The sequence below is a fragment of the Dipteris shenzhenensis genome, chromosome 15, assembly GCF_047967505.1.
Source record: "Dipteris shenzhenensis isolate YYH24624 ecotype China chromosome 15, Dip_SZ_1.0, whole genome shotgun sequence".
NCBI lineage: Eukaryota > Viridiplantae > Streptophyta > Polypodiopsida > Gleicheniales > Dipteridaceae > Dipteris > Dipteris shenzhenensis.
This window is the reverse complement of record NC_141610.1, coordinates 10457335-10474065: the sequence shown is the minus strand read 5'-3', so window position 1 is coordinate 10474065 and position 16731 is coordinate 10457335. Positions and strand designations below refer to the sequence as shown.

The 16731-nt window shown below is 42.7% G+C and overlaps 1 protein-coding gene across 1 annotated transcript in view; it reads left to right on the top strand.

Annotated features, from left to right (window-relative positions):
* LSM8 (Small nuclear ribonucleoprotein family protein) overlaps positions 1-10694 on the top strand; it is a 37461-nt gene extending 26767 nt beyond the window's left edge. Inside the window, exons 4-6 of the mRNA XM_087386105.1 lie at positions 9773-9825; positions 9935-10039; positions 10165-10694. Coding sequence (XP_087242231.1) covers positions 9773-9825; positions 9935-10025 — 144 coding nt within the window. The 3' untranslated portion in view covers positions 10026-10039; positions 10165-10694. The remainder of the gene's footprint in view (positions 1-9772; positions 9826-9934; positions 10040-10164) is intronic.
* Positions 10695-16731: the final 6037 nt, after the last annotated feature.

The following is a 16731-nucleotide window of genomic DNA, read 5'->3' as shown; positions in this document are numbered from 1 at the left end:
AGTCCTGTTGGAAGTCGTCGACTTGCTTTCATTTGTTGACATGATAGACAAGATGTAACCATGTTGATGACATCTCTTTTCATCTGAGGCCAGTAGTATGTTGCACTGAGTAACCGATAAGTCTTATTGATGCCTGGATGGGCAGCATAAGGAACTACATGATGCTCTTTTAACAAAAGACGTCGAACATCCTTGTCATGTGGTACACAGACGCGATCTTGATAATACAGAAGGTCGTCCGTATAAGAATAGGATGAGAAAATCTTTTGTTCGGAAGTCGAAGGTTGATCTTTGGAAAAAACCTGTACTGCGGTGCCGAAGTCTTTATCATTGAAATACTTTCCTTTGAATGAATTCGGAACATCCACAGATAATGTAGAGATTACCATGGCTGATGCTAGAGGTAACCTGCTGAGAGCATCTGCAACTACATTGCGTAGTCCTGGTATGTACTCAATGGTCATGTGAAAGTTGGCCAGAAACTCAACCCAGCGTGCTTGTCGAGCGTTCATGACTGGCTGAGTAAAGATATACTTGAGAGAGTGGTGGTCTGTTTTGACCACAGAGTCGGCACCCATGAGATAATGTTTCCAAGAGCGATAAGCATGTACAACAGCAAGAAACTCCTTATCATAAACCGGATATCGGGTTTGGATATCAGAATGTTTATGGCTGTCAAAAGCAGTAACTCTGCCTTCTTGCATCAAGACTGCTCCTGTAGCGATGTCGGAAGCGTCGGTCATGACCTCAAATGGAAGATTTGAGTCAGCAATAGCCATAACTGGTGTGGTAGTGAGTGCTTGCTTGAGTTGTTGGAAACTATACTCTGTTTCGGGAAGCCATTGAAAAATTGCTGTGCTTTTCAATAATTCGGACATAGGAGCTGCGATTTCGGAAAACTGATAGACCTTTGTATGGTAGAAGTTTGCCAATCCGAGAAAAGAGCGGACATCATGAACATTCTTAGGAGTAGGCCAGTTTCGGATTACCTCGACCTTCTTGGGATCCACAGAGATACCTTGAGCTGAAATAACATGTCCCAAATATTCAAGTTGGGTCTTGAAGAACTCACTCTTCTCAATGTTGATGTAGAGAGAATTTGCGCGGAGAACTTCAAAAACTTGGTGAAGATGTTGTTTGTGCTCATGTAGGGATCTGCTGAAAACGAGGATGTCATCAAGGTAAACGATGACGAACTTATCGAGGAAAGGCCTGAAGATGTCGTTCATTAATGTCATGAATGTGGCCGGGGCATTGTTTAACCCAAAAGGCATGACCAAACATTCATAGTGTCCATACTTTGTACGAAAAGCTGTCTTGTATTCATCGCCTTCTCGTATACGAATTTGATGATAACCTGAACGAAGATCAATCTTGGAGAAGTGTGTTGCATGTAGAAGTTGATCGAAAAGGTCATCAATGCGAGGCAATGGATACTTGTTTTTGATAGTGAGCTTGTTGAGGGCTCGATAGTCGATGCAGAGGCGCATAGACTTGTTCTTTTTTTCCACAAGTAGTACAGGAGATCCGAAAGGGCTGCGACTGGGCCGAATGTGACCTTTGTCGAGTAGCTCGGTGACCTGTCTTTGGATTTCTTCATTTTGAGTGTAAGAAACCCGATAAGGAGGCTTCGACGGTGGATTACTGCCGGGAATAAGTTCGATTGGGTGATCCACTGGTCGTCGAGGTGGTAACTGCTTTGGCAATTCCTGTGGAAAAAGATCCAGGTAAGGCTGGAAAAAAGGTTGGTTGAGGTATTCAGGAGGATCCTTGGTTGGTGTCTCCTCGACTGCCGTAACCAACAGAAGTGAAGTCTTTGCTTGGCGTTTACGAACCCACTTCTTTACTTGTAGGGCAGAGGCAACTGGGGTTGAAGGAGAGTCCCTAGAACCAGTTAGCTCAATAAGTTTTCCCTGGTGGACAAGCTGGATAGTATGGCTGCGAAAACTGATTGATGGATCATAGTCGTAGAGCCATTGTTGTCCGAGTATGACATCGTACCGAGAAAGAGGCATAATGTCGAAGTTCAACTTGTCCGTATAATGTTGGATGCGAAAAGACAAGTTTTTAATCCTGGTGTTGCACAAGAAAGTTGTTCCATTTGCGAGTTCAATCTGATAGTCCATGAGGCTAGGACTGGTGGTCAACCGAAGTTTATCGACCACAGAACTGGCTAGGAAATTATGAGAACAGCCACTGTCGATGAGGATGGTGACCGTTGTTCCACGAATCGATCCTTGAACACAAAGTACTTGAGTGGCCAGGGAAGGTTCGGGGTTGCTGGCAAGGCTCAGGTGGATGGTATTCGCCATTCGAACAACTTTGCCTTTCTTGTCTTGTGCTGAGGTAGCATCTTCTTTTGGGGAAGTGCTAGGTTCCATATTAGAATTTTGCTTTGGTCGCTTAGGACAATCGAACCATCTATGGTCGCCTGTACAGATGGTACAAAGTCCTTTTGAACTGGAGTTGTTCTTCTTGTCAGTGGCCGCACCTTTATGTTGGGGCTGTCGGTAATGACTTTGTGAAGAAGAAGAAACACGATCCTTGGGGGAGTGCTTCTGTTGGAATCCAGCAAATGATTTCTGAGGCTTCTGGGGATCTTGAGACTGTCGCTGACCTTGATTACCGAAGTTTTTGCGAAACTTGGTATTATCTTGAGGGCGAGCACCTTTGGCCATAGGAGAGTTCTGTGTGCGATTAGCACTCTGCTTCCCTGTGTTGAGGAAATCTGTAATGCGCTCCGCGTAAGCAATAGCGCCATCTGTGGTGGTGATATTGGCTTTAAGAACATCAATGCGTAACGAGGGTTGTAGGCCTGAGATGAAAGCATGAAGGCGATCATCCTCAGTTAAACCATCAATCTCTAGCACCAATGTGGTGAACTGAGAGATATAAGAAGACAGGGAACCCGTTTGCTCCAACTGTCGAAGTTTTGATCGTGCTTGGAAGTCCGCATTGGCAGGTACAAACTGCTTACGGAGCACGTGTTCAAAACCTTCCCAAGTTAACACACTTTTTCCGTCCTTTAAGCGTCTTTGCCACCATAGAAATGCTGTATCCTTCAGGAGGGAGGCTGCCAAGGCGATCTTTTTGCCTTCCGTGAGGTCAACAGTGTCAAAATACATGCGCATTTTGGCGAGCCATTGGTCAACAGTTCGGCGATTACGTTGACCAGTGTAGGCTTCCGGAAGTTTGACGTCAAGTCGTTTTGTTTTGGAAGCTTGAAGTAATCGATAGAGAGTACGCAGTTCAGTATTTTCTACCTCGGGGGGGAAAGAATCCACATCGTCGTCGGGTTGCGTCACCTCGTCCTCTGTATGTGCTGGACTTCGAGAATCTTGGAGTTGTTGAACTTTTTGAACCAGGTCGGAGATGCTGTCCTGAAGCTGAGATATTTGAAGTTGCAATAGAGATTCACTTTAGGTGTTGCCTTCAGGGGTCTTTTTGGGACTTGATTCTTTAATCTCGGGAGAGGCTTCACGCAAGCGGTGCGACATGTCGGAAATCCCTGTGAGAGAGGCGCGAACTTGCGCTCTAGTTTGTACCATCCCTGAAAGAGGATTCGGGCTGTTCCCTGAGGTTGCTCATATTGGAGGGGGCAGGCTAGGCAGGATGGAACCACCCGTGGAAATCTGGTAAGGGAGGTCTTGTCGGAGGTAACACTGGAGATTCTGAAAAAGGTGTTACTGCTCGTGATAAGACAGGGGTAGGTAGCAGAGTCCACGGATCTGAAAAAGGATAAGGAGCTGCTGTCGGAAGAGGAGGATATCCAGGAGAGGGAGTGCCTTCAGGATGTAAATACTGACTGGGAGAAGGTACACCCTGTAGAGGAGGATATCGGGGAGCTGAAGGAGGTGGAGAGTACCCTGGGGATGCCGAAGGTGAAGGGTAGAACTCTCTCCAAAAATGAACAGCAAACTCCTGAGGAATATCGTGTTCTGGATATCTTCGTGTCTCGTGGAACACAACCTGTACTGTGCTGAGGAAATAATGTAATTGAGGTGCCTCACGCAGAAGGTAGAGGATGTGATCCAAGTCACTCGGAGGGCACGTGACACAGAAGATCCAAGATGCAAAGGCTCCAAAATGGGCTGGCTGTGCAATTTGAACACGATATTGTGTAGTAGCAGGTGCCTGAGGTGTCCTTGAATGGCCGGGTGAATTACCAGGGGTTTCCATGCTTTAATATGGATTCTTTCATTTGCTGTAATTTGTTAAAAGAATCCTGAAAAAGCAAATTGGAAAGACTCCACCTGGCAATACTTTAATCTGCCAAATGATTGCGTAGAAGAAGGCTGCAAATCGTTGTCCGGAGGTCCATGTTGTAGTGTTTTGTGAGGAGTGCTCGAGGCTGGTCTGGTCCGGGCTGTCAACGGGCTTTCTTCATTGCGAGAAAAGGCAACTGGTGCTGAATTGGCAGGGTAAACATGGCGAAACAAGGAGAGGCAGCAGCCTGTCAGGAAATCGGGTATGCAGGACTGCAAATAATGAGTAATCTGTCAGCGATCATCGCGAGGCAAGGGCTGGCTGGCAGCGCAATGTCGAAAGAGGGCTTGTGCAGCGTCGTACTATCCGTACGGTGTGTACGGGCCAGGATTGTACGGTCTGTACGGCCTATACGGCAGGCTGTACGGACTGTTCGTCAGGCTGTACGGACAGCACAGGGCAGTACGGATGGCGCAGGCTGCGGTGAGTTTGTCAGGCTGTACGGACAGCGCAGGGCAGTACGAATGACGCAGGTGGTACGGACTGTTGCGCAGGGCTGTACGGATTGTACGAAAGGGCTGCGATGGCTTGCGCAGGCTGCGGGAAGTCCGTACGGCCGTTGTTTTGTGTTTTGTATTGGCTGGAAGGTACGCCCTTTCGTTGGGCTGCCTAAGGGTTATTTGCCCCAAATTAATTTAGGGGTTAAGTTAACCCTAGGGTAGTTAGGGTAACCTAGGGTTAGGGGATGGGTTTAATTTTTATCCCTTTTTACCCCTCTAGGTTCCCTTTTGTAGGTACTTGGGCCTAGGAGGTGTGCCTATTCGAAGGGGTGTGCCCCTTGGAATAGGTGCACCTGTTCATGAGGGGATATGTCCCTATTGTTAAAAGGGGTGCGACCCTGCATGAATAGGTATGTCCCTTTGCCCACGATGGGGTATGTCCCATGAGTGAGGAGTCGAGACTCGTCACCAAAAGGTGTGTCCCATGGTGGAAAAGGCGCGTCCCTTGGTTTTGGGACAGCCCAAGCACCTTAAAGGACACGATTTTGGTCGTGTCCATTCACATCAACTTGTGATGTGAGGGGGATGGAGAGGCCAGGATGACTTTAGGCGTTTTACGCTCATCCTCTCCATCTCTTCCATGCACTATGTGCACGGATGTCCTTCTAGCGGCAAAAATGTATCAGATTAGCGCTAGAAGGTGAGGGGCATTTCCTACAGGCAGGAGCGAATTTTGCTCTGATACCACTGTAAGAAATCCTAGATTTACTATATTTAGAACTATGCTAAGGAACAGAAAAGAGACTGATATAGCAGAGAACAAGGAATAACTGTATTGCTTGAATATCTGTAGGGTGGATGTGATTGTCATCCATACAATTTGGCCTCTCTTATATAGAGAGTGAAGAGTCACACATGAAAAGGTGTGAACTCCAAAGGGTATGTGCATGAAGAGGTGTGTACCCCTTGTGAAGGGTGTGACCCTTGATGAGAGGGTACATTACAATAGGAATGTCTCTTCATTAGAATGTCTCTTGTGAAGGGTTGTGCCTCATTAGGAAGTGTCCCGTCGAAAGGGCAAGTGTCCCGTCGAAAGGTCATACCCTTCCACAAGTGTCCATTCATTAAACCATCCATAAGTCTAGAAAGAGAAAGGAATACGTCACAGATCGTGACACCTCTCCTTCAACACAGAAGGCGTACTCTTAAGAGTTTTTGACTCTTGGTTGGACTATGGTAGAGACGACTTGCTCAGTGCTGCTCAAATACAGTTGATTTGGCATGCATACGCAAGACTATGGGTCAGCACATGCACTTTGGGTTGCACATGGCTGATAGCCTTTGTTCTCCGTGCATGTTTGTGTTGTCTTCTTACTACCACAGCAACATGGACAGCTAACCCTTTTCAGCCTGAAGCAAATGGAGGTCAAATAGGATCTAGCATTTTGTTGTTTCATCCAATGCCCCCTCCTTGGTCTACCGAAATAGGTTCAAACAATGTGTTTGATTATTGTGTTGTATGGGGGTTGGACTTTGGTGTCTCCAGTGACAAGGAAAGTTTATGGGACCATGCCTACATGACTCTAGTAGGCCTAATTCGTCTCTCAGATTATTTGGCTGTTCGCAGGCTAGATGCACGTGGAAGCCGTCTGAAAGACATGTATGCTACTAGCATCGAAATATTGGAGCCTTGTGTTGTCAGAATTCTAGATCCATCATGTTGGGGTATTGAAGAAGCTTATGGAGCTGTTTGAGTCCAAATTCAGCAGCTATAATGAAGATGATTTTCAGTTCTTGACATTTGGCAAGGACAGCATAACTAGAGATGCAATGCCAAGACAGCTCATTGAAGCGCCCATGGAAGCTACCATTGAGGGTATATGGCAAAGCAATTAATGCTTTATATGTGGAGAAAAATGGACAGCAAAGCACAATGTGGTGTGCAGAACCAAAAACATGGGGACAGTCGGAACTTATGTGCTTATGGAGTTTCATGATGATGATTGTGTTAGGAGGGGTTACCACCCACATGACCCCTGGCACATGCATATATTACATTTCCTTTTGATCCTGGTGGTATGCATGACGGCGTATGTCCTCTTTACAACAGGGGCCCATCACCTGCAATTTTGAGGACAGAATTGTTTTTTAAAAGGAGGGATGGTTGTAATGAAGGCCAAACGTGGGGGTTAGGATAATTAGTATTTGGGGTGTTTGCAAGATAGAGGGGTCTAATGGGCTAAGGAGGTACTATATAAGTACCATCCTCTCATGTACAAGGACACCTTTTGATGTGACATCTAATCCTATCTACTCTCCCTCCTTCCTGCTACTTGCTGCCTACACTCTCTCTCCTCTTTCCTCTCCCCTCTCCTCTCCCCCTTTCCTGCCGTCTCTGGTGCTTCACCAATTCATCCCCGGCCACCTTCATTGCAATTACAGCCATCCCTTCCCATAGAATTTTGCCCTCAAAATTTCACAGCTTGGCCGTCCAAAAAGTGCAGAAATTTTTCACAGCCATGTCAGCAATTGACGAAGGCATCCCGACCTTGCATCCGTACATTGCCTCAAACGGGCTCATGTCAATGGAGAGATGCTGGGTACTGTTGTAGCAAAATTCACCAAGTGCCAACCATTTATCCCAAGACTTTTGAGTATCATGAAAAAAATGCCTCAAATATTCCTCCACCCATTTGTTCACCCTTTCCGATTGTCCATCAGTCTCAGGATGGTAAGCAGTGTTAGGTGTGAGTAAAGTACCCATTGCTGTAAATGACTCCTGCCAAAAGTGACCCATAAATTTCACATTTTTGTCACTGAAAATTCCTTGAGGGAAACCATGATGCTTAAAGACATGCTCAATGAATTGCCAAGCAACCTGTGATGCTGAATACCGGGTCTTAGTGGGTATGAAATGGGCATGTTTTGTCATTCTATCCAACACAACAAAGATCCCCTCTTTGTAGAAGGCAATCTTGTGATGAGATCCATTGCTATGTGCGTCTATTTGCGGGTAAGTTGCAAGAGACTCGCGGGTAAGTTGCTATCCACTTTATTTTGTTGGCACGGCAAGCATTGAGCCACGTAATTAAGCACATCTCGCCACATGTCATCCTAGATGAAGCTCTGTTTGACCTTTTCAGATGTCTTAGTGATACCCACATGTCCTACCATAGGAGATGAGTGCATTTCGTGCAAAACCAGCATCTATTGGAGTCCGGCACAAGATAAATTCTGTCCTTGCAGTACAACAGCCCATTATGCAGCTGAAATTCAGCATGTCCTTGGCTTGAAGGTTCCTGTAACTCCAAAAATATGGGAGCTGCCTTTGAATTCTGCATATATTCTTCTTTGGATCCCATGAATCAACTCCTGATAGATGGTGGAAATGGCAGATAAACTACAAGCCCACATTCTAGACAAGGCATCAGCAACCACATTTTCTTTACACTTCCTGTACTCAATATCGAAGTCATAGGACTGAACTGCAGCCAACCACCTCTTTTGCTTCATGGAGAAATGGTGTTGCGTAAGAAAGTACTTAAGTGTCCTACGATCCGTCTTAACTTTAATCTTGCCACCGTACAGAGGTTTTATTTCTGTTCTTCTTCCTTTCTTGTTATCTTTCTCTTTTGTTTATTTGACGTATTTTAGTAAGCACTGGGTTTTCCCAAGAGACTCCGCGGTTCTTATAGCTGCTTATGCTTGGGCACTGATGACGACGTAAGTGTTGCTTTGCTTGATAAGTATGTCTTCCTTTTGTTTTACAAAAAACTTTGTTACCTCTTTTTTCATCTCTTTCTTTGTAGAAATTTGGACTTTAGAAGAACAAAAATCTAAATTGATATATTCTAGTCTGACAAAGTTATTTATTTATATATATATGTGTGTGTGTGTGTGTGTGTGTGGATTTGTGTGTGAGAGAGCATATGTTTATACTATGGTCTACACCCATTGTTGGGCGTTGATGATGTCAGTGGGGATGTCATAGTAGCTAGTCCCTCTTATGCGTGATGGTGATGGAGTTTATGGTTTTCAACCTTATGAGTGACTATCATGAGATTGAAATTGCACTGTGTGTGTTTTAGAGGATGAGTTTGGGTGTGTTGCTAGATTCATCTGGATATATAGAACACTTCTAGCTGGGCCAGAGGAAGATCTCCAAGAGAATGTGCGTCCTCAAGGGATTTGATGCAAGGAGGAACTGAAGAAACGATAAACATCCACGGAGGAGTGCACACGCGTACTCGTATTTAGTTTCTAGAAACTTAGTTCTTTTGCATCATTGATAATATATCATGAAAGTATTGCTATTGTTTATAGTATACCATGAACAACATGTGCATGATGTTTCATCATGCTCCACACACACACCCATAAACTTTTTTATAGTGAAATCCAGGCAACTTTATATTGCAATAAGCAATGTCATTATAAGACAAGACAAGCAGGAGAATCTATCTGGCAGGCGCACACACGCACACACTTGTATTCAGTTTCTAGAATCTGAAAATTTAGTTTGTCTGCATCATTGATAATATATCATGAAACTGCACATGGTTGTTTAAAATGAGGGCATGCTATATACCCTTACAAAAACACTTTGCAGATGCAGCTTCAATCGTTATCTGTCAATTTGGTGGGCCAAGAGGTTGTAAACGCAGGATGAAAACGTTTGTTGCCTAGGTTGGGATTTTATAGCTTAGTTAGCACTCAGTTTGCCCAAGAGATTCTGGAATCTTGAAACCCAGATAATGGCTTCTTCTTGAGTACTGATGAGAACATAAGCTTAGCTATACTTTTTTAAAGTTTTTTTGTGTCCTTGAGGTTTTTTAATGTCTCTTACAAACCCTGTTCTTCCCTTGTCTCTTTTTTTCTCTCCTTTGTTCTTTTGCTCGTTTTACAAAAGATTTAATTTGTAAGATTGATATATTCTAGGCTTATGAATGCATATCTAGATGAAAAGATTAATAGTTGGTGAACTTTGGTTAATCTGAAAGGCGTGATTTTGTTTGCAATCCTCAGAAGATACTTTTTTTGATAGACTTCCATCTAGTGGTTTGCAGGCTGGAGTTGAGCAGCTAGTGTTGGGGCTATATATCATTCGAGGAGACAATATGTGAGCCTTAAAGCTGCCTCATGAACCTTAATCCAAATTTTTAAATAAAAGGAGGGTTCCTTTCTTTTATTCTCTTTATGAAGTCTTTTCACCCTTGTTATGGCTTCAGTGCTGTGGTAGGAGAGCTTGATGATGAACTAGACTCAAACCTGGACTTGAGCGCTCTGCGAGCCCATCCCCTGAAGGCTCTCCAACACTAGCTGGCCTCATTGAGGTGCTTAATGAACGAGACAACACTTTGTTTAAGAGCTTTCATAGCTTTGCTCTCTTTTTTCCTCGAATCTTTTTGGGTCAAAGTGATGAGATTACCTTCCTGAAATTCTTGTACTATGTGTTCAGGTTTCCCTGATCAAATTTCTGTGACTATCCAGATGGTGTTATCAGGATTTCCTGAGAACTAGCGCGTTTTGAGGTTCTGTACCACTGCATCCCTAAACTTTAAGGGCCTCTGAATTTACTTGTCTTGTAGATGGCGATTTCATGTCCAACATGAGATGATCAGGAAAGCTACTTGAAAGCTGTGATGTATTCTTGCTTTGCTATTTATGTCCTCAAAATTCTCTCTCCATCTGTTCAAAATTATTTTATCTTTGTCTCTGTGCCATTTGTAACTTTCAAAGATTGATGCTTTAGTTCCATTATAGTCGCTCTTGTGGGAAGATTGTAAAGAATGCTGCCATTGGAAGACAGCGATTCTTTTAATCTACATTGGCCCCTTTTTTTTTTCCCTCTTCATGGATATAGGAGTTTGTTAGCAAATGAAGGCTTAAAGAGGCGACTTTGAGGATGATTCAGTGGGCTTTGGCCTGGTGTTTGTACCAAATTCAGCATGTTTATATATCCCAATACCGAATCCTTGTTTTTTGTCATTTGCAAGATGCCGTGATGTTTTTGATGACTGCATGCACACTAGGCCGTCTTGATAGGCTGCTGGACTGACTGATGGACTTGAGCAAACTCATGTTAATCAATCGCGTTGCTTTGCAATACTGGACTGTTTTGCAATGTATTGTGTCTTGCGCCATCCAGGTTGGTTATCAGTTACCCCTGATGGTTGAGTCAGACAAGTTTTGTGTACTGTAACCACATGGGATCAAGTTCTTGTGCAGGTCATAATATTTAGTCTCCTATGAGCCTCAGACAAGTTCTGTGCACTGTAACCACATGGGATTCAAGATCATAATAGTTAATCTCCTAGGAACCTAGGGAAGATTTAAATTTTGCGGAATGGAAATGGTTCTAGCTCTGGCATTGTCATCTATACTATTTTATGTATAAGAGGTGGCTCACAAATCTGTCAGTGGGATCAATTTATTATATGTCTGGCGTGCTTGGTTGCGAATTATGCAATCTTGCTCTTTCTCGTAAACAGTCCTTATGTCAGTGTTAGGTTTGCTTTTTTAATTTATTTGCTAGGGCATTGATTTAATTACTCACATATTTGTGTTGCAATGCAGGGAAAGAAAAACTGTTCATTGAACTTAATTGTTTATTTAACTTGGTTTGATTGGAGGTGGTGCCAAGGGTCTTCCTAGAAGAGGTAAACTAGAAGGAAGGGCAGAAGCTTGGAAGGGAAGTAGGCCTAGAGTGGGTAGGCAAATTGTCTTCTTGAGATGGAGATTTGTCCTTGGAATTTTCATGTTGTAAAGTAAGGTATTTAAATATCTTCCTAAGTACAACAATCCAACAATCCAAGAGAGTATCTTCGTAAGTACAACAATCCAAGAGAGACAACGGAAGTAAAACCATGGTAGGAAGGTTGTTACGAGCTTCTTCAGATCTCGATAGGCCTCTGTTACTCCCAGCCAATGATAGGTTGTTTTTTTGGTGCAGAGCTTTACAACATTTGGATTTTTTTAAAAGCTTGTAGATAGAACTATTCTTTTGAAGTTGGACATTTGAAGTCATTGGTGGTATGGTGTCTTAACTTCAAGGCTTATGTTTCATGTCATGCTTTTTTGCCATAAAGTTTGGCTTTCTGCAACTCATTTTTGCACAAATTGTTTTTGAATTGTGCAAGATCTGATTCTTACTTTGATACTCCTTTTGGGAGTTGTTTGGGAGCTGTCTAAAGGCATATGCCATACTATTTATCAATCACATGACGATTCGGTGCTCACACTTGAGATCCGCTTACTATATGAATTGAGCTTTTGTCATGTGTATAATCAAAGCTCTACAATTGTTGCATTACAACCTGGCCTACATCCATGAGGAATTGCTATTTTATTTCCCCCCCCCCTCTATCAACCTTCACATCAAATTTATACTCATAAATCTCTACATCCATATCCTTTGTTCATGCACCAAGCATCATACTTGCTCTTAGTTTAAAAAATCAATTAATTAGTTTTGAGGGAAGATAATTTAGCCTAATTAGTCTCGTCTATTGCTGCCCCCCTCATTCACCTAATTAGCCCAAGCTATGCCCTCCCCCTCTGATCACGGGCCCTCTTGCATCCCCCCCCCCTCTCTCTCTCCCTCTCCCTCTCTCTCTCTCTTTGCACTCTTGCCTCTCCTCTTTCATCTCTCCCTCCCCATCAGCCCACCCCCTTTTCCCTCCCCATCTCTCTCTCAAGATCGCTTGGCCCAGCTCCTCTTCCTCCTTGGCTAAGTGCCCCCCCCCCCCCCCCCCCCACCCCCACCCCCCCTCAACTTGTTGTCTCCAATTGCTCTGCTTGTAGGGTGATGGCAATCTCAAGGCGTACACATCTAAAGTATAAGCGTATCAAGAGGAGTTGGGTAGAAGGGTGAGGGAAGGTGTGGGAGAGGCGGACACAACAAAGCTAGTTATAAGTAGCAATATCGAAGAAGTGGGGAGATGTAGGTGGAGGAGATTGAGTGAGGGGAGGGTCGTATTGCAAGGTGCTTAGGTCATAGAGAGTGAAGGCGAGGTAGTAGATCCAAGAGGTGATGCGATGGAGAATGTGCTTGGAATTTCTCGCCTCCATCGTTAGGCAGAGGCATAGCGTTGACTCGTACAGCGTAGAGACAAAGGGAGGGTGGGAGTAGGGACCAAGTAGGGAGGGAGGTGGTGAATGATGGAGAGGATGGGAGAGAGGGAAAGGGGCAAGGGATGGAGAGAGAATGGTAAATACATAATCGAGGCTAAGAATCAAGATGGTTTGAGAGGATGATGCAAGGGAGGTGAAAGCGATAGGAGTTGAGCGTTTAATTTTATTGTGGTTTCATCGTAGGCCAACGACAACAAATTAATTTGATTTTCCTATTTTCAAATGTGGGGGGACTTGTGATAAGTCCTTAGTTCAAATTTAGGATCTCTCTAATGTTTTTAATGCATGAATAATTTGCTACCAAGTTCAAATCATTAATAGTTCATGAAGAGGAAGTTTAAAGAACATGAATAGGACTTTGTAATTCATGTTCTATGTATTTGCTTGCCAGTTTGCATCACAAGTCATAAAGAATAGTTTTTCAATTTTGGAACTTCCATAGATCTGAAAGTGTTTTTGACAGTCTCCTCCTATCTTAGAGGAGATTCAATCTTGTTTGTATTCAAAACTGGCTAAGCTAATTAATGTTTGTTTGCATGTTTTTTTAGTTAAGTTAATAAAAGTTACAGCCTCTTGGACATTCCATAGAATGTGACTCTATGCCTTGATATCTTTGGATTTGCGTGTACATGATCTTTTGAAATTACGTGTCCTCAATTAAGTTCCCCCCAAAAAAAGTCATTTCTAGAGAGAATTCTTAAGATGACCTCATGATTTTCTTTGGATTAGAATAAACTATTATGACATCCAAGAACAGAAGAACAAAATCTTCAAAGTAGTTAGGGCATTAGTTAGTTTTGTAACACATTCACAATGTGTAAATGGAATTTTAAGAGGCACCTTCAATGTATCCTCTTGATTCATCTCCTAGTTCCTTTCATAAGTTGTTTCTCAAAAATTTCTTCTACAACACAAATAAGTTTGTCTCCACGGATAATTTTTTCGACTTCTTTTTTGTGTTCAAGCTATCATAAATTTCATTCTAGTTACTTCAATAGGTATCTTTGGGGCTCCATAACTTTGATTTTAAATCCTTTACTACTATAAGAACATGAAATGATAGCTAATTCTTGAATTAATATAAAATGTATAGCTTCTCCCTTGGGAGTGCCTTTTACCATAGTTATTGAAGCTTGAGCATGGGCTTTTCCAAAATTAGTGGTAAAGATTTGCATAGGAAAGCCTTGTCTTCGATTATAGCAACCCTTTGCTTTTGCAAAAAGTGCTTTGTAACAGCATTCGAATGTTTGATGTCCTTGCTCTCCACATCTAAAAACTTGAGCTTCCTTGCTCTTTCCACAACCATTGATTGGTCACTACATCTTTTGTCCACCTTTTTACTATCGGTCCTCTCTTGTCATCTTCCCATGTGGGTTTCTATTGGGAGTTGGGGATTGATTTGGAGGTTGGTGATTATTTTCGAATCATTTTAAGATTGTTATTGTTTTTGGGTTGCGAATTTCAAATATCTTGCAAACTTATTTTAGCTTTTGTTATTTGAAGCTCCAAGAATAGTATTTACACATCTTTTGGAACTTCGTTTTTTTTGGTTGCGTAAAAAGATGGTAGCCATTTAGATTATGAGAAAAGAACCATCATAAAAGGGATGTAGGCCAAGATTACAACACACACTATTGTAGGGACAATAAGGGACAATATGTTTATGAGTGCAACTACTATTAAATGATGTCAAGGGGTTCCCTTTCAATATATAAAATACAACTTTACATTATACAGAATACAACTTTGCATCAAGGGGCTCCCTTTCATGTCAATACAGCCCTTGAGGGGTCCCCTTTAGGGGCAAGGGCCATATAGACATGCCACATATGTCCAATGGCAAGTCAATATGGCCACTGCCCCTAAAGGGAACCCCTCAAGGGCCATATCGATTACTTATGTTAGCATACTTATGTAGCAAGGCCTAATGGATCTTGTGGGTTGTGACCATGAAAAATCTAATTTTTCCTAATGACCTAGTCAATTTTAGTATACATTAAATCTCAATATAACATTTAAACTAATGTGAATTGGAAAGAGCTTCATAGTTCCACTTATTTCCCTGTTCACATCTCCTACCTTTATCTCCCAAAATACACTAGCACACTCCCTTTGTTTGGATGCATAAGAGGCTACATCTCCCTCAGATAAGTTGGCTTCCATACTTGTTAGCATACTTATGTAAGGATACTAAAGTTAGAAAAGTGATAGCATTTTTATGTTAGTGTACTTATGTCAGGATGTTGAAGTTAGCGACTTGATAGCATACTTATTTTACTGTACTCATGTTAGCATACGTGTTAACATAGATTACCTTTTGAATGTTTCCAAACACTTAATGTTGCAACTATTCCTGAAAGAATAGATTGTTACATGTATCTACCATATTTTTAAAGAGACATATCTGGCAAGCTTCCAAGAAGATGACTCTTTGATAGAGTCTACTAGTGGTTTGAGCATCAATTGGGACATTAGGATTGAAGAAAACCTCTAGATTGAGCTCCAAGGTTTTGCAAAAGATAACACTACCATAGGATGTGATCAATTTTGCTATGCATATGTTGCTCATGCTAATGAAGGGCTTGTATCAATGTGCCTTGGATATTCCATTCCACTCCAGAATATGGCTCAATCATAGGCCAATTAATGGTACAATTTTCACCCAACATGTGTGTATTGGCATCACAATGGTGCCAACATGGTACTAGATATAACTTGGGATGGGTTTCGAGGCATGGAAGTGCATGAAGGTATCCCTTCAAAAAGGCCTCATTAAAGAGTTGTGTACATCCCAATCAAGCTAGGCTCCAACTTGTAGATCTAGGCTTTGTAATTTGATGCTTGCAAATCTTCATTGGAAAGTCTCTCAAGATCCATCCACCAGGGACTTCATATCTTGTTATTTGTGCCTAAATTCCTTGATGGGGTTACATGAAATTGAAATTACATCAAATTCATCACCGTCGTCTGGTTGGAATCTAGCATAAGAGTACAATTTGAATCATCTGGGGCTTGATATTTAAAATAAATATCATTTCCATTGTTTTTGTTGGCATCTCAAGTGGTGTCAGAGGTGATGGCGATACATGGAGAAAAGCTGGGAATGTGGCTAAGCAATAGGGAAGAGCATTAATAGTGGGAGTGGTATAGGAGGGCAAACGGATGGAGCAACTTGGTAATCCTTGGTGGTAGGATTAGCACTAGAATGACACACGTTAGCAGTGAGGCATTGGTAGATCTTAGATTGTTGGGTGAGATGGAAGTGGTCAGAGACATGAGCAAAGCGGAAGTTAAGGAAAAATAAATTTGAATGGACATCGGGAAATGTTAAGAGAGTGGTAGCATCAAGGCAGAGTGAGGTTAGGATATTGGCATAGAGAGTGGTAAGATACAATAGGTTAGAAGTGAGATAGTTCAAGCAATCCACTAACATGTCTTTTTCTTGGTGAGGTCGGATCATCATCTTCATGGGGGGGATGGCAGAGGTGTCATGCCTTGTGGACAAGATTGAGGTCTTCTAAAGGAGAGGTTGCTAGCAAACCATTGATGACCTAAGGGGAGGGGGGGCTTCCTATCAAGTATATATATGTAATGATTGATTGGTCGGCTTCACCAACTAGGTTGACTGGTCGGTTCCACCAACTACATTGATCAAACTACTTCCCTCATAGCTATAAAGAGGCGACCTCCCCAGTACATTGTACCAGATCAAATCTTCTAACAATAGCAGAGATCTTCCAGCTAGTAGCTCTTCACCTAGTATCTGTCTAGATCACCATCTAAGCTCCACTATGGGAGCGCACGGGCGGACGGAGCCATCATTTGTACTACGTTAGTATTGAAGGAAAGCCCAAGCGGCTCTAAGGATCGAAGAATAGAAGAGAGGCGAGGG